Here is a 22,188-nt window from a genome sequence, read left to right on the forward strand (position 1 = left end):
ATTTAGTTATATGAAAAAAAATGAATTCTAAGTAAAATTCTATACACTTTTACCATTACTTAGTATTACCCGACTCATAACTATTGACTATTGTTGTTTTATTAGATGAATATTTTTAGGATATGTCATGAATTGTATTATTAATCCATATTAAAGAATCATCGTATTGTGTAATCGATAGACATTTTCTATTAACCAAGTTAAGGTTCTTGATTCACATTTATTCCTTAATTTTATTTGTTGATAACACAAGAGAATTACATTATTTCACACCGAGAAGAGGAAACCGCGAACTAATGGAAAGTGCATGAGTGACAAAAGGGGTTTACTGATGTCAAAGTCGCGTGCTGAGATACGATTTATTGTTGAGTCATCAACCGCCTTCTCTATGCTTGGTTCAGAACTTTTTTCTGAAGGTCCGGGCACTTCAGGCTTTAGGCTATTATCCTCCGCTTCAACTGCCTCCTTTTGTTCTCGAACTTCAACAGTGGATAATGAGACAATTTCTTCCCCGAGAGTTGATTCTTCCTTTAGAACCTCTGCAACAGTGGACGATGAAACACTTTCTTCCTTGAGAGTTAATTCTTCAGGCTCAGGGGTGTCCTCTTCAGCTTCATCTGCTTGCTCGTCCTCTAGAACCTCAGCAGCAGAAGATGATGAGACACTTTCTTTCACTAGAACATGTTCTTCAGGCTCAGTCATATCATCCTCAGCTCCACCTGCCTCTTCTAGAATGTCAGCGACAGTAGTAGAAGTTGAGACACTCAACTCCGGATAGTCTTCTACTCTGTAATATGCCTATGGAACCAAAATATATGGTTAAGTGGTTGTACTTTAGTGTACATGTATTGATGTAGTACACATATGATTGTAGATTTAGGTTCTCTATTGACTTTCAAAAAAAACCTTCATAAAGCTTCATATTCCAACAACACTCCATAACGCCAACCGACGGTGGAGTTTTGGGGGTTGTCCGGTATATATACAACAGTACCCTTACCCTTGTTAGTGATAACAAAAATGTTGTTTCCGATTGACCCTTGGTAGCAACATCATTGTAACTTCACATAAACAAGAAATGCAGATGATTTAATGAGCCGTTTTATCCTTTGAAGTTAGAGACTGACTAACACGACACATACCACACATGTACGAGGCGGAGATAGGACTTTGAACGAATTGGGGCGATTGTTAAAATTTGTCTCCGAGACCCCTGGTATTCCTTCAGGATTTGTGAAATGATCAACATCATGACCCACCTACCAATTAAAACAAATTTTGCACTTGATAAATTTAAAGATTCCTGATTATTGGGTCAATTGAATGATAAAGGAATGTGAAGTTTTCTAGTTTCAAGACTTATGCAGTAAAAAGTTCAAATTAAAGGGTTTTGTAATCTTTACCCTTCCTTTTCCACCGAACATCAAAGCATCACTATCGATTGCAACACGATACCTTCCGGGCAGGTCACACCCAATTTTGTATCTGAAAATAGAAGACAATGCTTTAAGGGATCAAATGCATGCAACCTTACCCTTGTAGTAACAAAATGGTAAGAAAAAGTTCAGCCCGGTGCACAAAGTGTCCGTGCAAAGTGAGGGTCCATGGAAGGTGGAAAGAAAATAAAACTGAATGTTTCTTATTGCACAGAGTAACATAATTCGTCGCAAGTCGCTTAAAATTGTCCAAAAACATCCCAAAACCGATCAAAAATCGCTTTTTTTGATTTGCGATTTGCAAGTCCATTAATGAATCATGTGACACTATTCCCCCATATAATAAGTTGGAGAGAACCTCAAGATATGAGAGCTGGAAAAGAATTTGTTTACCCTTCATATGCATTCACCGGATGGAAGTTGAAGACAAACACCAAGTCACCTCTCTCAAACACGATAACCTGAAAATTTGAGAACTGATGACGTAAACTGTGCAGGAAAAACTCGGTTATACTCATCGACAATGAAGAAATTGCTTACATAGTGGACATTCACTACAATGTAATATAATGATTTGCAATGACATGAACTGGCGAAGAGTAAAAGAACAGATTAAATCTTGTACACTTACCTTGTCTACTTCATTTGCACTGCTGACAATTTGTTTTGATGAAGTGAGAAACGAGAATTTCTCATCCAACAAATTCATGGCACCGTTGAATAAATTCAGGAACTGGCAGTAGAAAACAAGATATAATGACTAATTCATCTATAGGTAAATATGTCGGGAATATTCTAGAACGCTTTCTGATCATTTGCTTGTTGGTATTAAATGGTGAACGGTCATGAAATGTCATGTAACTTGGCTATAAAAATTACTAGATATGAGTTGTGACCATGCTTTTTCTACTCTAACTATTCTTTTTCTTCATAGAATTCATTATTATCCATTACCGCTTGGAAAGGTGGTATTAAGTAATGAATGATTATGAAAAAACACATGTTTGAAGGTGAGAGTTTCATTACCATGGAATGGCATATCACATTTTATGAGAATCCAAACTAAAATTCATTTTCATCACCATTATATAATACCAATAACCAAATGCCCCTTCGAGGATAAATAAAGGGCCAGGGTGGCTCCTACCATCTCTCCAAGGGCATGGCTTGGGTTTGGAATTCATGATTCACTAATCTCCTTGCGAATCATAATCAATAAAAGCAAATTATGGTCGGGTTTGGGTAATTTTAGGGTCATTTGAGTGAATCACGAATTCAAAAGGCAAATTAACTAGCGAATTATGTTACACACTTTGGCAAGGCAAGCTTTTTCTATAGGCTAGATCCCAAAGAAAAGGGAAGCCCGAGGAAAAATGAAAAAATGAGGGGAAAAACAAAACAGTCTCTATCTTTCGGCCCAACTACACCAAAAATGAGACTACAAAGAGTAAATGTGTAAGATTATATATTTTATGACAAGAATGCATTATAAAACCTTGTATCTTAGGTGATCTGTATCAGGAAGATTCCATTGACGTCTGCACATTTTGTAACTCCAACCATTGCCTTCTCTAGGGAAGTCGATCCATTCAGGATGGCCAAACTAATCACCAAAAGAAAGATAAATTACAACCCGATCATGAAACTCACTATCAAAAACATACTCAAAGAAAATGGTAAGCTTCTGATAACGCTGTTAACAGGAAGCATAATATTTCTCGGAGATCCAAATGAAACCGAGATTTTCGGGGGTTTAAAGGAAAAAGTGATGGAGATAAGACGCCTCAGACGCTTACCTCATTACCCATGAAGTTAAGGTAGCCTTCCCCACCTAGGGCCATTGTAATTAAATGAATCATCTGTAGATTGGACAAATAATGTTTAGAATTTAAAAAATAACTATTATACCGTCACTTATTCAATGGCATCAGAATTCCACCGTTAAGCGTGCTTGGACGAGAGTAGTAAAAGGGTATTGCTTTGCACCCTTTCAAGTTTCCAATTCTTTTGGGGACGTCCCCTAGAATTCATGTGGACGACCATTGGAAGTGATCTAATAAGAAAAATTAAGTAAAAAAGCAAGGAGAGCAACCTTATGAAGAGCAATTCCTCTCTCAACTACGGGAGATGCTTCCGTTAGGCAAGACATTCCCGTATACATTTCTTGGTCCATAAGTAAAAAGGCTACCGTCTTATCCCCAACAATTGCCTGCAGCAACAAGTAAGAATTGTGTGACCGATAAGAAAAAAATGCAGGATATCAAGTTAACAACTCATGAGAAGTGCAAACATGTGTACTCCTCCAAAAAATCAAAAGTTACAAGTCTTAGTTCTTGGAGAATGATAAGAAAGAACTTAGACCTGGTCATGACTTTCGGCATAAGCTATACACTTCTCGGTGTATCGTCTATTGGTCAAACTAAGCATGACTTCATTCATCGACCATTCTTCATCCTTCTTATTCTTTAGATAATCGATCCACTTGTCTGGAATTGCCATAGCCAGGCGATAGTCAAATCCAACTCCCCCTTCGGAAACAGGACGACAAAGTCCAGGCATACCGGAAACATCTTCTGCGACTACCGTAACATCAGGAAAAATTTTGTGAATCAAACGATTGGCTAGCATCAAATAAACCACAGCATCAACATCTGTTGCCTCGCTGAAATACTCATTATAATTTCCAGAAAACCCCATATTAATTCCATGATGATGATATAGCATGGATGTCACCCCATCAAAACGAAACCCGTCAAATCTGTACTCTTCAAGCCACCACCTCACATTCGATAAGAGGAACCGAAGAACTTCCCAGTTTGCATAATTGAACAACCTACTATCCCATAGCTTATGATAGCCACGATCTCCAGTATGGAAATAGGATTCCTGTGCACCTTGACCAACGTCAAAACCATTCAAGCCATCGGTAACATTATTGCTGGCATGGCTATGAACGACATCCATTAGTACTCGTAGTCCTAAGCTGTGAGCCTTGTCAATCAGATACTTAAGGTCCTCGGGGTTTCCAGATCTACTACTCACTGCAAAGAAGTTTGTCACGTGATACCCGAAAGAAGCATAATAGGAATGCTCCATCACAGCCATCAACTGTACTGTATTATAATTGTTTGCTTTGATACGAGGCAAAACTTCATCTGCGAATTCCCGGTAAGAATTTACACAAGGCTCAGAACTACTCATTCCAACATGGGCCTCGTAAATTCGAGGAGCCTTCGGTTTCGGAGGACGAGGATACTTAAATTGGTAGCTAAAATCATCAATATTAAACAAGTTAGGATATTTACTTGCATAGAAAAGAAAATTTCAACTCTACAAGCATATCTAGATAATATTAATATTACCTTTCTTCAGGAGGAGGCTCCCAGTATACTCCGTCATACGGTGCTGCAAATCTTGTGGGGTCCGCTATAGCATATTTGATCCAAGCCGGAATTCGGTCAACCCAAACTCCATTTCCATGCTTGAACCGAAACTTAACTCTTGAGTTATGAGGAATAGCAGGCTTTCCATCAGAATCTGGTATTCTAATGCTCCAAACACCAAACTGGTTCTTTTCCATACTATGCATGGTACCATCCCAACCATTGAAGTCCCCAATTAGCTGCGCCTCTCTAGATCAAGTGAAATAGTCAACAATTTAACATTTAAAAACAAGTGGATTAACAGTAAAAATCAAAATGAAACAATTAAACCAATAACAGACTTACTGAGCAGCAGGAGCCCATTCCCGATACACAATGCCCCCTTCTTCTCGGTTAAAACCAAATTTTAAATATCCTAGACAAGAAAAAATCCAGCATTTGGACAAAGCAGTATAGTAAGTATCCGACATGCCAAGCTAGAGTACGACAAATGGTCATGCCATTGCTAAGTTATACTCATGATCAGATACTCTTTTTCCAGACGTATAGCCAAATTACTATATTACTTGGACTCGGGTACTGATGTTGGATACTAGTACATGTCCAAGTGTCGGATACGTCTAAATATTCAATTTTACGCCTAAATTAAGTGTCTAAGTGCTATACCAATGTCCAAGTATCAAGGATCGGACACGGGTACGTGAAGCAAAATGAAGTCCGAGTAACATAGGCCAAATACAAGATTTGCAGTTCACGCATTAAACGAATATTTTGAGCTATATTGAAAATCAGTGCAGTACACACTAAAGGGCAGTTGGACTCGGGATAGTTTCAATGCGGATGATATTACCTTGAGCAAATTCCTCAAGACCACCTTCGTATTTCTCAATGAGCTGAGTTTGATCCACATATCTCTTCATTCTGTATCTAAAATGATCTTTGTATGGTTCCAAGCTTGGATCCACATCAAAGATTCCCAAATTCTCGGTGTCAACTTCAGTAACTCCCATTGTTTTACTGCTTTCAGTCAAAACAGCTGATATCGAAGAACAGTGCTTCATCTATTACAAAGCAGGGCAGATTACTAGCTATTTGCAAATTTTTGAATAACAATAAGAAATTTTCAGACCCAACTTGATGAGCAAGCAGAGATGAAAACATACCCCCCGACATACAAGGGCGTGGAAGTTAGAATGCGAAGAAATGCGCCTCTGCAGAGTTTTCGACCTCGAGCTCAGTGCCAATGGCTGAGTCAAAAATGAACCATCGTTTGCAGAGCCCTGTAAAGTATAACATCATCTAAAGAATTGGATTCCTTTGGTATTCACATAATGCAACAAGATGAAATCTTCAAATATAGATATTTAGTACTCCGTAAGTAAACGATGGTAATCTGCATAAAGTTGTGAAAGGAATGTTATAAAGCTCGTAAAACTCTTCGCTTGATACTCCTATTTTGACTTTTATGCAAGGCCCCGGTTTCTGGGGGTTGCAAGGTTGGTGTCCTGAGATACTAGATAGACTAACGAGATGAGGGAGTAGAAAAAACCACTAAACATTTTGCAATACAATGAAGGCCTTTCTCGATCGTTTAAGCTTCTATATCAACCTCATTTTCCGATGGAAAAATTGCCTCAATGATGCAAGATCATTATCTTCATAGAACAGCTAGGGTGTACAGCAAACATCTGGACTCTAGCTCTCGTAACAAATTGTATACAAATTCTGGCATCAACCTTTGCTACCTTTTCTTATTAGTTTGTGCTTCAAAACCTAGTTAAAGATTAGATAACGGGATGCGCGAACACAAATTCCTAAGAAGAAACCAATTAGTTTTGTGGAATGCCAACATACTTGTGGAAACCCACTGATCACTATCATGAATCATCACTCTAATTTACATCACAAACCATTTTACATTCATCTTAACTTCCATTACCCATATTAAAATGTTGATATCTTTTATGGTGAAATTCAGACAATCACTAGTGTGTGGCAGAATAAATTGCACAAGACATGTGATTCATGATCATTGTAACATAATTCGCCATTCGAATCCACGATTCACTCAAAATGACCCAAAAAATATCCCAAAACCGACCATATTTTGCTTTTTCAATTCGTGATTAGCAAAAAGATTAGTGAATCATGCAACATTGTTCATGATCATAAATTCAATCCTTTTATTCTGAAGTATTAAGTTTGTGTAGCCTTTCAATGCACCAAAAATCAAATTTTAAAGTAGCCTAAAAACACTTTGCTCTTTTGTAGCCAATTCAATTCAAACCCTCTTTAGCTAAAGCTTGTGAGTCCTAATTTTATCCCAACAAAGTAGGTAAATTTTTAGTTTCTCACCAATACCCTGCAATTTCTAGCTACAATTTTGGTAAGGAATCAGCTCAACCAAAAGTTTAAGTTTATGGTTGAAGGCACAAAATGTGTTGGAGTATAATCCATTATGCCCTCTCAAACGAGCACAGGCTCGAAGTGTGAATATATATCAAGAGACCAACGTAACCAAAAGCATAAATTGAGTATTTGATAAGTTGCACATTATATCATCAACAATTAAACCATCTCTCATTTCAATCCCCAAAGACAAACTAACAATGCCAAATTCAAAAGATAATACAAAGTAATTACATAGAATTATTAAATAAACAAGTCTTCTACTTTTTCAAAAGTACCATTTTCAAGCTAACGACTAAAACTGCAAAACCATCAAACTATTGAACAAAAGCTGCTATCTTTAAACAGGAATTGCAAACTTAAACAACAAAATTCAGTGTAAAACTAACAGTGCCTAATCTAGATCATAATACAATGTAAATTAACAAGTTTTCAGCAAAATGCGAGAATCGAGTCTTGAGTCGGTTGGAGTACGTACGAATTTCCCTATAAGAAACCTAAGTTCAATTCTCGATGTCCTCTCCCCTAGCCCTCCCTTTTCCTCATTCTACCTTGAATTCAAAAAAAAACGTACCATATTCATGTTAATCACTAAAACTGCAAAATAATTAAACCATTGAACAAAAGTTGCAATCTTTAACCCAAATTCAAGCAGAAAATACCAAATAAAACAACTAATAATACAAAAAACTACCAAGAAATGCAAACAATGAAGATATCTTAGGAAATAGAGTACCCTTTTGGCTGAAAGTAACAATGACCCAAGTGGAATTGCAACGGTATGACTTGCTGAAATGCTCATCTTTATTTCCCCTGCTTAGTTTTCTTGAAAACCTTCACTGATTTTACGTACCATATTTATGAAAAATCTGATATAAAATGATCATTGAAAAGAAAAAATAAAAGTTGGGTATTGAGGAGGAAAGAGAAAAGTTTACATCTTTAATTGAATTAACGATGGAAAATGTTTGAAATGAAACGGTGGGACAAGAATTATGTGATTATCAGAAATCAGAATTCAACCAACACCGTCAGTTTGTGACTCGGTCACATATGAACTGTGATGATGAATTACTAATGACTATCGACTATTTTTGGATTTTTCTCATCCTACACTCAGTACCTATTTTGCTTCATTTTGATTAATAATGTTAGATTTTTTCATCTAAATAAAATACAATTTATAATGAAAAGTTCAATAAGCAGTTTACATGACTCAGGGTTTTTGAATGAGTATCCTCCACGCACTCTTTTCAATTGGTTGTGATGAACATGTATTTGAAGTAAAGGTATTTAAAACAGATTTGATGATTTAATATTTATCCGATTTTATACTTGAAATCAATTTAATTCTACTTTATAAATGATTTATAATTATGCAAAAAATAATATGGACACAAAACCGAAATTCTTTGTATGTTGAAATTCAAACATAAAACTAAATTGTTATATGTTATATACTCTATCAATTCGATGATTCTAAATTCATCCAACCTTGTAATCGAAATCAATTCAATGATCCCAAAAGACGCCTTGCCTGATCATAGTGCGATTGTACAGACGAATATATTGCACAAGGAAAAATAAGAGTTAGGGATTTGGAACCTTGGTTTGCTAATATCAATGCTATTCTTTGTATGCCGAATTTCAAACATAAAAACAATTTGTTATATGTTATATACTCTATCAGTTACCTCTTACAAGTTGAAATTAAATTCTGTTGAAATGATACTCCATTGTAAAAATAAGTTAGAAATAGGAGTGAAAATCATAGGTTAAGTAATCTAGTGGTTGAAGACTTTTTATTTTACATTTATGATTTGAATTCGATTTTTATTATACACAAGAAGATCAATTCTCCCTTGAATCTGACTTGTGGTGACATACCCTTATTCGGAAATCAAAAGAAATATAGGAATAAGAGATTCTTCATTAGTTTTGATTAGATAAACCATACAAATCAAGAGGGGTTAATGTAGAGAAAGCTAAGATATATCTCAATGTTATTATCCGGCTTTTTAGATTCCACCAACCTTATCTTTGTAAAAGTAAAGATGTTGTTTCTGACATTTGATGGCATGAATTAGGCGAATTTCGATACTATTATTTGACAAACCTCGGATAGCTAAGGATCCAACCAATATCAGAGTGAAGAAATGTACATGCTATCTCCATTCAATACAATTATACAAATGATGCAAAAAATTGTGGAAATACAACGGGAGCTTTCCCATTGATTAGAATTCTACTTTACTATACAAGAGAGCGTAGAAAACCATTTTATGATCTTAAAGGTTCCGTATATAATACGTATATATGTATCCTCTATACGTTAACGTTCAAATACTAGCGGAAATAGCCATAAAGTTCGAGGAAACAAATACAAAATTTCCAAGGCTCTGTCGGATCAGCAGTCGGACCAGTCAACATTACCCGAAAGAATCTGAAGGGAAGCAGTGATTGAGGACCAGTCACCGGCCATGATGCAAACTGCCCAGGCTTACAGATTTTGTGATCGTTCTTGTGCTCCACTAAATTCGTCCATTGCTTCCCATCCAACGAGCCCTGAAAATGTTCCGGATGTTCGTGTTATCTTATTCGGCATAGCTAAATGCCGTTTATGAATATATTGAAGAAGAAAATGACATTGGTACCTGAAGATTCCAGTGTCTGACAAATGTTCTCGAACCATCCTGCCTTAATGTATAGTAGTTGCACATGAGCTGCAACGTAAATTAGGATTTGATCATATAACCATTATTGAGTAGGCGCTAAGTAAGATTATACTTTATCGGCCTTTCTAATACGCTAAGTAAGATTATACTTTATCGGCCTTTCTAATACTAATATACAACTAAAAAATCGATTTCAATGTTCATCACATGCCCCAACAAATCTCAAATCTTCATGTCATTCTTCTCAAAGTTAAGACTCGATTTTCACATTCATGAAAAATACGAGTCTTCAAGATGAGGTAGAAGTTGTAGGACATCTGCAAACCCGAGAATATCCAAAATCTAATCCAAGCACTTTCTATTATGTTAAAACTTACTGAGAATCAAGCAGAAGACATAAGGTTCAGATTTGAGACTTAAGGGTTCCATTATGACATATTCTAACCTCATGAGCCCTTCAGCACCCAGCCCTAGAAGTGTTCATTCGGGTCATCGGGTCGATTTTGGGTCGGTTCAAATTCGGGTATTGTGTCCACATAATTTTTACATTATTTAAATTCATTTTGAAGTCGAGTCAAATCAGGTTCGGTTATAAGGTCGGATAAATATTGGGTTATCGAGTCTGTTTTGAACACCACTACCCATCCTCAAGCCCCATTCCTAAGACAAAGGTGAATTCAGAATACTAATATAAGGTCTGCAAATGTACTAAACCAACTCAGCCAGGTCTGCAATTTTTCTTTGTTATAATGTTATGTTATAAAAATTCAACATTATTAGGTTTGGGATCAGATAACTCTAGCCATGGCCTAGGCATGCCATTGCGTAAATTATCCCCTGCCATGGCCTAGACAGGAAACACCCATTGCCTTAACATACCGAAACCACAGTCACCATAAGCAGACCATAAGGCATTGAATAAAGAAGCCAAGACAATACCTGATGATCTTCACCAACATCTACCATCCACCATGAGCAAATCCTTCCATCCTCGAACCGACATCCAGAAAAACAGGTTCCCTAGAAGAATATAAAAGGTCGAGTTTCAACTGCATTTGTAAACCGGAAATAAATTTTGCAATAAAAGAGCTATTTGTCCTTTCTGTTCTACCTGGTAACTCCTCGATGCCAGAACCTTTGGGTCTGTAAACCTTGACATTGGACTGCTAGCACTAATACTAATTTTCTGCAAACGCAATTTAGCCAAATGATTATTATATGATGGCATGGTCGAAATTGGCGGGGTGAGCAAAAATAAAAGCTTACCTTAGAAAGCATTGGATTAACCCAACAATGTTCCCCATAGGATGTGCCTGTGTAATACAGAACTCCATTGCTGTCACCATCACATATGTATTGCAACTCTTTATAGCTAGAACGCCGGTGGTGAAACCGTGGGCTACAAATGTAAACAAGCATTAGTTACGCGACTTGAATCAACATTCGATCAAGATATTTATTCAACAAGTGATTGGCCGAAAAAACAAAGTCAATGAGATTTAATAGTGTATCAGACACCAGAGTATGTCACATGAATAACATGATTCACTAATCTTCTTGCGAATCACGAATCAAAAAAGCACATTATAGTCGGTTTTGGACTATTTTAGAGTCATTTTGAGGGAATTGTGAATTCAAAAGCGAATTAACTAGCGAATTATGTTACACTGAGCCACATTACACATGACGATGTATGTCTATATAGAAGGTGGGTAGGGGTTTAAAAGTATATTGCCAAAGTCGTTGACATACAAATATATTTACGAGCAAAGTATGCCGACATACACTATAAATAGTCATGTATCTCTTGATACAGAAGGGTTGATGCATGTTGCCAAATGCTAGTCTCCGTATTGGTGGGGAGGAGGAACTAAATACAAATCAGTCTAGGAAATTTATTAAAGGGGAAGCATATAGACTTACTTTGGTTCAATTTCTGTCCATGTGATACAAAAGTGTGCATAATTTATTGCCTCCTTCACCTGAAATTTAACAGAGAACAGATGAATTTTCTTTGATACCAACAAGCGTAGATTTTTTACTGTTTTTTCACAAATCACTTATTTTCTTTGTTCTTTGGATTTGAGGGGAAAAGGAGGTATCACTTACAAGATTTGAAAACACGGGAATTGACTTCATAAGAGTAGACTTTTCGAACTGACAAAAAAAAAAAAGCAATAGTCAATATCGATATGATTTAGAGATAGTGCGGACTCGTTTGAAAACAAGCATGAAAATCTGTTCACACCTTCTCTAGCAGGTCCAATGGCATCAGAGGAAACCGGACAAGTGGCAATAAGCGGTTCAAAGAATCAAGCCTCTCGCCAAATAGAACTTCTGGAGATGATTGATCTAAAAGACCGTCCACAGCATCCCATCCATACGATTCTTTTGCTTGCATACTCCATATCAAAATTGCATTCAGAACTCTCTCCTCTGACGTTACCGTCAAATCTGGATGCTGCAAAAATGCCATTGTCCTATTACCATAAAATGCCAAAATATTGTGGACTAACTAGCCACTCTGAGATCAGATGCATTTCGATGAAAACAAGGAAGACGCCATCCAATAGGAGAACCAAAATTCATATGGTGGGGTCAGGGTTTATCACCACTGAAAATAAATTATCACTTCACTTTTATCCATCTGTTGGTAGTTCCATCATAATTATCTCCATCACAGCCTTTCTGCTCTAGGATTCTATATCGAGGAATCAACTGAACTTCAATCGACACATATATATATCTTTAGGCGACTAAAATACGCAAGTTTTATGTGCTCTGCTTCTTGAAAAACAAGAACCCACCTGAAGAATGCTCTTAAATGTGGCTTCATCTAAAGACGTAAAATCCATGCTAGCAGTGGTACAATAATCAAACTGCATTGAGACTTTCCTCTTGCAAGATTCTTCAATTACTTTACAAGATGAAACTGATGAAATCACTTGAAGTAGTTGACATGCTGAATCCTGCAAGAAATTTTCACAGTTGGCTTCAGAACTAGTTTACTATCCAAAAACTCTGGTTCCTTGCCCATTAATTGTTATATCATAGATTCTAGTATGAGACTGTCTCACCGTGAGACATGCCTCATACTAGGGTTAAATAGCCCAATAACAGAAACTTTTAGCTTATGGGCTTCTTGTTTTGAGGTCGTCTCACCGTGAGACGGTCTCATACAAGACGGATTGTTGTTATATTAGAAAAACGCTTATTGTATGACCTTGTCCCATTAGAAGACGCCATCCCTGCATTAATATATAGATAGACGTATTACTATCTAATAATTCATTGTATGAAGGTGTGCCTCTTCATTTGTTTTTCAGAAGAGCCAAACCTAAGGTCACTTCTCCGCTCTTATAGGTCAAAGTCAAGCAACCAAAACTTCATGTAATGGGAGAAACTAATTATATTCCAATGATGAAAACCACGGTATACAATAAACAAAGAAAAAAGCGCTACCTCATAAAGACATTCTAGCAACAACTTGCAGCATTCTTGTTGGAGGAGTGTGATACCAAATTGGTCGGCCAATAAAAGAATATGGAGTAACAAGGTGTCATTGCTTTTGATATCTTCCGTAAGCTCCCCACTGTACATGTAATCCAGCATTACTTTGAATGCTTCAGGCGAAACCTCTTTCAAATAAACTTTTGTGGAAGAACTCTCTCTCATTCCGTTAGTAAACATCTGACAATGAAGTTAGGATCACGGTCGATTCAGTTCAAACAAAAGAAACAAGATAGTCAAATATCATGCTTACCAAAGAAAATATGGAGTAATCAATTAAGCTTCACTAACCTTCATAAATGGAACACTCCATAAACTGATAACAATTTTATGGACACCAGCAATGAAACTGTGATCCCCAACATAAACTTCCATGTCACTGTAGGCACCAGTTGAATAGAATCGTTTAAGTCTACTCACATTGATGGGGATTCCATGTGGGAACATTTTGGGACAAAGTGATTGACAATTTGGGTAGCAAATCTCAACATTCTTGCCAGAATCGAACAACTTTTTATTCATTTTAAAGCGTTCTATGATATCATCACACTGCTTCACTAAAGGCATGACCTCAAACCGCAAGCTAACCTCCTTAAGAGGCCCAATTTGTGCCTCTGTAATCTGAAAGAATGGAAAGAACAAACTTTAGAAGTACCCAAACCTAGCTTAGTGCAAAATGTAATATCTTATCATTCAATTTCTATGGGTGTTACTCCCTATATCCCTATGAATTTTCTACTGAATGTAACATTTTCCTTCACGACATGTCACTATCAGTAGCGATTTCAAAGGGACTGAGGGAGTTATATATAAGAAATGGTTCTATGGCTCGAACATACTATATGCAATTATGGAAAAACTATTGACTTTAGACATACTATTGGTTCTATGGTTCTATAGCTTACCCGAGTTTGGCCACTATAGATATACTGAAGAAACGCGTGCAGGATAGGATAGCCAACTTCTTGAAGTTGGATAATATCTTCATCTGGACTAAAGGAGAAATTACCAGCAGCCGCCAAAATGATCTTGTGAGCTGGAACAGGCTGTTCCTCCATTCCGACAATAAAAAGCACATCAGAAAGCTCCCAACTCTCAAGAAAATTCGCCAACCCCCATTTATCATTGCTCATCGACTCCTCATAATCCTCTTCATCTTCCTCTTCTTCCTTGTACTCTCTAGAATCTACCTGTTTCCATAGGGATATATGGTTCTGTGTCAAAGGCAACACATTTACATTCCTATACCCAACATGCTTATCCCAACTGCTCAACCCAACATATTGAACATTACAATTCGGATTCGAATCAAGCCATTGAAAAACCACATTTTGAAATGGGTACCTTCCATTTCCAATGCAAATAAAACCATCATAGATACTTACCCAATAGCTTTGAAACGCCGCTGAAGAACACAACCCAACACCTTCTACATCAACCACAGCTTTACCATCAACCTCAATCCTCAATCTCTTATTCCTATGGCTTCCTAGAACAATAGTGTAGTGTGGACTACTATCCGTCTTATAATGATAGTGTTGACTACCTACATGCTCTCTAAACACCACCGTCACATCGTTTCGAGCAAAAGCTTCAAAAACCACACAACCCCGCCCCGCCTCCTTAAACTTAAACTCCTTTTGCCAAGCACACTCAAAGGGAGCCACAGTCAAGAACTTGTGCTGCTTTTTCTCCATCATATCCACCTTAAAACTCCACAAAACACTCACTCAACTATACAACACAAAGTAACAAATCACATATAAGAAATAAGCTAAATTTTTTCAATTGAAATAAATTCTGACACAAAGAAAACCCAGAAATACTTTTAAACCAGAATAAATGATAAATAATACGGCACAAAGAAAAACTCAGAAATTTTCTATCAAAAAAATACTATAAGACAACTTAACTCAAATACAACTATATAAAAACCAAAAAAAGTCAACTTCTTGCAAATTGCCATCCATAATAGACCCTATTCTTATCCAAAAAAATCAAAATATCTGTACCCAATAACGATCATACAATGCCAAAACTAAAATCAAAAACACAAACAATTTTAAACAGCCTATATCAGATTGTGGTGCATAAATCATAATAACATTAAGATATTTAAATAAAGAATAAAATAAAATATTCTCAATCTTAATAATTGAAATAAAGAGGTTAAATATTACAATACATACCAGTTTCACATACACAGTTCCTCCTAGAATCCAAATAAACAGAAAATGAGGAAAAATGTCCAAGATGTTTAAAATAGTGGCTCAAATTAATGGATTAAGATATGAGGAAAATGGTGATTTTTTGTTCAAGTGAAAGAATATATAGGAAAGGAGAAAGTGACAGCTACATTGGAAAAGTTTGAAGAAAACAAATTCATAATTTTAGGAATAAAAATTTAATTTATTAAGAATTAGATGTGGCTAAAGTTGAAAGGAAGTGAGATATTTTTAGATGACAGAGAAACGTGGCAAATAATGATGAAAGCCAAAACCCAAAGGTGAAAGGACATAATAAAATGTTGGAATCTTGCGTGTATCCACCTAGGATAGATTTTAACAATGTTTTTTTAAAACAAATATCCTATTTCCTTTATATTAATTTACGTTATTTGTCTTATTTTTATTTTACGTGACGATTTTTGACATATGTGAATGTATTTTTGTTGTGACTTCTCCCTTAATTTCTGCATGTGAACATTTTTGTAGTGGTCTACTTCTTAAGTTGTACATACAAGAAACTTTTTTATTACGGTCTCTTTCTGATTTGTAAATATAAAGACCTTTTTAATATAGTTTCTTTTTTATCTTGAGATTTGTAGGAATTTTAAATAGGATATTTGCTCTAAATTGGAGAAAGTATTAAAAGTTTATATATTTTGTGCTTTTCTATCCGCCATCCATTTTGTTCAATAGGAGCGGAACAAAAATACATAATGAGGTATAAGTCTTATTATTACTTAATTAATAATAATAATAATAATAATAATAATAATAATAATAATGGTGGTTTAAGAATTACAGTTTTTGAGAGCACAAACTATTCTAGTAATTGAATGATGGCTATGGGTACAAGATGATGTGGATCCGTTTTAATATTAGTGTAGGTTTATTATCTACTTGTTTCCTGTCTAACTATTCAATCTAATTTCCTTTTATACTAATTTTAATAAAAAAATACATGGTACAAATTGAAAGGAACAAAAGGAGTAATATTAGAGCACAGTCCAAACTTCAATTACGCCAAACTCAACCATCAACAATGAAACCATCTTATCTAAGATCATACTTCTATTTCATTGTGGATAAAAAGGCAGGCTCATCAGGAAAACTGGCCATGCTATAAAGGATAGAAGAAATGCTTCTAGCAGGCAGAACTTATACCATCAACAACTTAAAGCACAAGATTTATAATATCAAACCATAATATACGTACATAAGCTGAGACAACTTACAAGCTTGTCATGCGCATATGCGCGTCTTAATTCGTAGAGATACTTTTAGAAAGAGTTTTTCTTATTGTTATTAACAATGCCATTAAGTGGCTTCCTCCTAAGTCAGGTTTGGGATATCGTATGTGCGCAATCTTACACCCTTGTTTATTATATCAAACCATAATATACGATACATAAGTTGGCTGATATAACAAAGAGGTTGTTTCCGATTGACCCTTAGTGAACATCGTGCAAAAAATTTGAAGCATCGAGCAATGATCCAGAATGATTAAAAAACCATGGTCAAGAAGCGAAACAACCTCAGTGAGCGATATTAATCAAGTTAGTAAACGACATGTTTCTTAGCTGATGCACGTCCAACCACCAGATCCAACGGTCTCTAATAGAAAAAGTGCAGGTTCGCGTTTTGCTGTGCATCCATATTTCGATGTGCTGTACTTTCGATGAACACCCGTGTGGTTTCCTGTCGCGGATTTCTGATGAAAAGTGACCATCAGTCGTGAACATTCCCTGAAGCAAACCGGGAAAAAAACGTGTCATTGAAGTTAGGTAACTCGAGAAAATCAACAGGTCGAACGATACCTACATTAACTGTTCTTGAGAATAACCAGTGTGCCATTCGCAGGTCTTATTCCATTGCTTGGACCCACCAAGCGTACACATAGCACTAAATACTGCAGCTGCTGCTAAATGAGACGGAGAGAACCTCAGCATTTCATACTCAATCAGGCAAAGCTCGATCAAGAAGAACGACATGAGTTCAAGCTGGTCAATGATCCCCCAAATAAACATCACTAATTTGTCTCATAATCCGATCAGATCATAAGGTGCAAGTTGCAAGATTTATAATATATACATATACCTTTTTGTCTGCCTCGGCTGCTTTAAGAAACCGCTTCATGAAAACGTACGGGGTGGGATTTGACAAATTGAATTGCAACGAGTTGATCATCCATTTCTCCTGTTGCACAGGTCAAAGATCAATATCAAAATAAATAAAAAATAAAAAATAAAAAATAAAAAAAACGTAAAAGCACCAAACAGGATATGTAGCTTTACCATTTCAAGAACTTCTTTCCGACTGTAAGCCTTGTCGGATATGAGAACCAGATCTTGAACGACCGGAACCGATACCTCTTCATATTTACTTGCTAGAAGCAAAGCTGTAACGCCTACTAGTTGGAGCTTCTTTCTCACCACCGGCTTAAGAGCTAAAAACTGATCAATCAAATTGACGGTAAGATACAAGGTCTCATCCATGAGGTCAAACTTGTAATGAACCTGTAGTTCAAAATATCAGACAATTAGAGATCCGCAAAATATGGATTTAAAGGAACTAAGCCGTGCATTGCAGTTAGCATTACCTCGATAAGCCAGTCGATGAGAATGGCTCTCATCTTCTCATTAATGTCAGGTTGCTTGTCCATGTAGTTTGGGGGAACACAACTAGCACTCTGCATCACAAGATAATAGTAAGCCGTTTTCAGTCATCAAGAATAAGCACAAAATCTATACCTTTTTCCTCCTAGCAACATGATTTATTCATCTCAGTGTACATAATACTGTGCTAAATTTTATGCAGCCAATTTTCAGTCATCAATAATGACTAATAAGGATGATAAGTGCGATTATTTGCACTTATTAGTACCAATCATACTCCTTTTTGATGATATTTAAGACTAGTTCATATGATTTTTGATGCATACTCGTATATTTTTGCTCTATGACTTGATTATAATAGATTTTACGGAGTGATAAGAGGGTAAAGGCCTTCAGAAATGACCTAAGACCCCTATCAAGTGTAGAAACAAGTGCTAAGAGCCAAAACAGAAAAGGTTCGTTCATAGCTTTTGAATAAACCATGCCACGACTCGTCGCCCGCCAACCAAAGCAGCAGGATAAGTCAGAAGAACGTGACGAGTCGTCGTTTTTACATGACCAAAAAGCAGCTACTCGCCGCAAGTAACTGGAAGCAATATTTTATCAGAGGAAAGCCACAACTCGTAAGGTTACGTGCATCCCTAATAATAAGAGTTAGGCAAATCAATTCACTAGCTCACAAATATAAGGTTACGTGCATCCGAACCCCAAACCCCGACTAGGTGGAAGCCTAAGTAGAATTTACTTCATGGCATAGGGGTAGTGCAATGTTGTAATAATAACATAATTGTATTAGTTCTACCTACTGTAATATTTATGCATGCAAGATATTGGGTTAGATTTGATGCAGCCCTTTAATTTGGTCCAATTTTTCTATTCTCACATTACAACATAGATTAGAGAATCACCCAAGACCAATGAGACAATACACAACAATAACAATGTCAAAGCCTTAATCCCAAACATAGGGATTGGCTACATGAACCAATAGAGTAGTTCCATTGGTCATCCACATGAATTTTTCTTTCAATCATTTCAAATTTCTACCATCATCTACAAGTCTTAATTCGTCATATACTCCAGACCTCTGGGTCATGTTTGGTTTCTCGTCCTCTTTTTGAATCTCCTGAGTTCCAACATTCTATCTTCCTTAATGGTTCACTAATACCCCATGATTGCACATGCATAAACCATCTTAAACTATTCTCTTTCATCCTATTTTATATTTTCATTTCAATTTATATCCTCAAGATATGCACACTCATCCATTTAAGTGTCAAACCAAAACATGACTATTCTTCCTAACATAAAATGTGTTTTATTGTGTTTGTATAGAACTGCAAGCATAAAAATAGTGAACGTTCGTACTGTAATCAATGCGCATTTGAGAAAAACCTAAAACTAACTTGTATAGCTTACCAACAACATAGTTGTTTTCCATCAAAAGTATGTTTCAATTTGTAAGACAATTAGACTGTATAGCTATACTTAACCTAAAATAATTAAGTAATAGAACAGGCTGAATACCTCTGCTTTCTTGTAATATGTATATATGTCATCAACGTACTCCGTTACTGCAAGTGGATTCTTCTTGTCACCACTATCAATATCCATTATTAGGCTGTCAATATCCTCCATTTCAGCTTCCTCATCCTAGCATTATTAACAAACAAAACCAACAAATCTAAAATCAGTCCTACAAATTGTATAGAATAGTAATGATCACATTCTAATGTAAAACTCGAAGCCTACCATATGATCAATTGTGTCAAGAATCGCTTCAGTGTGATGCACAAACATAGGTACAGGTGTTCCATTGGTGATTTTGTTATGATCAATTGTGTCAAGAATTGCTTCAGTATGTTGCACAAACATTGGTACAGGTGTTTCATTGGTGATCTTGTTATGATCATCAACATCTACAATGACACAATCATCATCTACCTCCTCCCTTGCATCTACCTCAATACAATTTGGTTTCTTAATCTCCTACATCAACGCAAATAGTACCACAATTCAGTATCCTTTTCAAGTATTACAACTATAATAATTAGATCCCAAAAATGGTATTAAAAAAATCATCAACTGATTTAGAAAGACACCTCTATTACATAGTGCTGCATATGAGCCATCTCAGCAGCATACTTCCTAAGTAGACAAAAAATCACAAATATCAGACATTTATACACCAAAATTAATCTACATTGCAATATATAGAGCCACTTGACACACACTACTAACCTACCTAGTAACCGGACGATGAATCTGAATTTGGGGAATCATTCCAAATTCATCATCTTTCCTGTGATGCATGATGACATAAGGGGAGAATTCAAGTCAGCAAACAAGAAACTAAAGCAAACCCAATTGATAAAATCTTGCAATAAATTAAAAATTGTTAGGGTTTGAGAAAAAACATACTCAGAAGTAGTTCGTTTGTTGGCAGCATAAGGTGGTAGAGATTCAAAAATGTTGCAATTAATTTCCTTCAGTATCCTCCGACAATGATCAATTGGTGGAATCGCATTCCCACCTCTTCCTTGTAAAACTCCTACATTGATTGATTAAACAAGAAAAAAGCGTTAGAAAAGAAATCCAATCGTCAAAATTAGGGTTTTGATTGAAAGAATAAAACTTGTAAAAATTCCGAAAGATTTCAATGGTTAAAATACCTTGAAAATTTGACTGATTGCTTATAGTTAGATTGTTCTCGTCAAATCCACCCATTTTCTTTATCTTCGTCTTCATTTTGTTCTATAAAATCAAAATTCACCCAGAAATCAGAGGTAAAAAAGAGAGAAATATCAAATTAAAAGTGATAGTCATCATCAATGAATATCCCACAAAACACATATAATTAAAACAATAACGGATAAAATTAAAAATCACCCACCTTAAAAAAACAGCAATCAAATGATGTTCAAGAATTAAATGTCAATTTCCGTTATAAAATCACTTGGATTATGATTCTTTAATTCAGACTTTAAAGAAAAAAGAGAAGAAATCAATGAGAAATTGGGTTTACTTCTTTCTCTTTCTACTTCACTCTTTTTTCTCTACAAACGTTAACGAAGATTGAGATCCATACGAAAATATAGAGGAAGAGGATTTAATTATGTCGATTGTCGGCGAATAATTTCTTTTGAAACTAACGGCTAGTAAATCACAGCCGTCTGATATGTAGGTTGTGCCCTTTTCTACAACGGTTATCTTGTTCAAATGTCCAAATGATGGATGGACGCCTTCGCTTATCTATTATTCTTCAGATCCACTTTTCCCATACACTTCAATGCACAAAAGTCAAATAATTTCAAAAGAATTATAGACTTTAGTAAAATAAATTTCAAAATATTTATAAATGTGGATCAATTCTCTCCCCATATATGTCATACGTGTAAATTTTATTCTAACTTTAATTTATGAATTCTCACAATATTTTTTAAAATAATATTTTCAAGACATTTTATGTAAAAAAAATTTAAAAAGTTAGTGTTTCTTTAATTAAAGTCATCGTCGTCAATGACAAAAATTTTTAATTTGATTATGAACAAGTTTAAACTATTTCTTCCTCATTTCACTCTTCCAAAAGTTCCAATGTCTCCTTAAAGCGAGCTTTCATTCCTTTTCATTTCTCCCTACAAAATATTACGTTTTTCGTTCTCCTTTAAATTTATAGCAGCATGTTAATTGTGTGTTTTATTGATGGCTAGGATTCGAGCTAAGGTTAAAAGTGTTGATAAAATCCACGTTACCATTCTTTTATTGTTTCGAGGATAAGCTAAAGAATCTATACAACAAGAAAAAAGAATAATTTTTCTTATAGCCGATAAGAATAAAACCTTTGTCACATTGTTATTTTTAATTATAAAGATACCATTGGTTGTGGGCTTAATATACCATCATTTGTTTGTTTATATAGTAATTTTGCTTATAAA

The 22,188-nt window shown here is 35.6% G+C and overlaps 3 protein-coding genes across 4 annotated transcripts; all 3 read right to left on the minus strand.

Annotated features, from left to right (window-relative positions):
* Nucleotides 1-112: 112 nt before the first annotated feature.
* On the minus strand, nucleotides 113-8,457 carry LOC130811286 (1,4-alpha-glucan-branching enzyme 1, chloroplastic/amyloplastic-like). 2 transcript variants are annotated; one of them, XM_057677521.1, is made up of 14 exons: nucleotides 7,965-8,457; nucleotides 5,983-6,099; nucleotides 5,670-5,880; nucleotides 5,165-5,234; nucleotides 4,799-5,068; nucleotides 3,798-4,704; nucleotides 3,529-3,645; nucleotides 3,233-3,295; nucleotides 2,932-3,039; nucleotides 2,068-2,169; nucleotides 1,830-1,897; nucleotides 1,404-1,485; nucleotides 1,143-1,259; nucleotides 113-798 (listed from the first exon to the last, which is right to left on the minus strand). In XM_057677521.1, the coding sequence occupies exons 1-14, from the start codon at nucleotides 8,028-8,030 to the stop codon at nucleotides 268-270; spliced, it is 2,829 nt and encodes a 942-aa protein (XP_057533504.1). In that variant the 5' UTR covers nucleotides 8,031-8,457; the 3' UTR covers nucleotides 113-267. The 2 variants fall into 2 exon arrangements, with proteins under 2 accessions (XP_057533504.1, XP_057533505.1); XM_057677522.1 differs by having other exon boundaries at nucleotides 5,983-6,066; nucleotides 7,965-8,361.
* An 893-nt stretch (nucleotides 8,458-9,350) lies between these two features.
* LOC130809919 (BTB/POZ domain-containing protein At2g30600) lies at nucleotides 9,351-15,778 on the minus strand. Its single transcript, XM_057675779.1, has 13 exons — nucleotides 15,603-15,778; nucleotides 14,319-15,147; nucleotides 13,705-14,034; nucleotides 13,366-13,593; nucleotides 12,711-12,872; nucleotides 12,152-12,364; nucleotides 12,013-12,060; nucleotides 11,827-11,885; nucleotides 11,170-11,302; nucleotides 11,015-11,089; nucleotides 10,843-10,923; nucleotides 9,883-9,951; nucleotides 9,351-9,793 (listed from the first exon to the last, which is right to left on the minus strand). Exons 2-13 carry the CDS (start codon nucleotides 15,111-15,113, stop codon nucleotides 9,575-9,577), a joined length of 2,412 nt encoding a protein of 803 aa, XP_057531762.1. The 5' UTR covers nucleotides 15,114-15,147; nucleotides 15,603-15,778; the 3' UTR covers nucleotides 9,351-9,574.
* A 407-nt stretch (nucleotides 15,779-16,185) lies between these two features.
* LOC130809920 (G2/mitotic-specific cyclin-2-like) lies at nucleotides 16,186-21,474 on the minus strand. Its single transcript, XM_057675780.1, has 12 exons — nucleotides 21,147-21,474; nucleotides 20,926-21,007; nucleotides 20,675-20,804; nucleotides 20,499-20,555; nucleotides 20,356-20,401; nucleotides 20,006-20,242; nucleotides 19,781-19,906; nucleotides 18,238-18,327; nucleotides 17,933-18,154; nucleotides 17,736-17,834; nucleotides 17,460-17,638; nucleotides 16,186-17,383 (listed from the first exon to the last, which is right to left on the minus strand). Exons 2-12 carry the CDS (start codon nucleotides 20,999-21,001, stop codon nucleotides 17,215-17,217), a joined length of 1,431 nt encoding a protein of 476 aa, XP_057531763.1. The 5' UTR covers nucleotides 21,002-21,007; nucleotides 21,147-21,474; the 3' UTR covers nucleotides 16,186-17,214.
* Between the last annotated feature and the right edge of the window lie 714 nt (nucleotides 21,475-22,188).

Source organism: Amaranthus tricolor, chromosome 4, assembly GCF_026212465.1.
Source record: "Amaranthus tricolor cultivar Red isolate AtriRed21 chromosome 4, ASM2621246v1, whole genome shotgun sequence".
Taxonomy (NCBI): domain Eukaryota; kingdom Viridiplantae; phylum Streptophyta; class Magnoliopsida; order Caryophyllales; family Amaranthaceae; genus Amaranthus; species Amaranthus tricolor.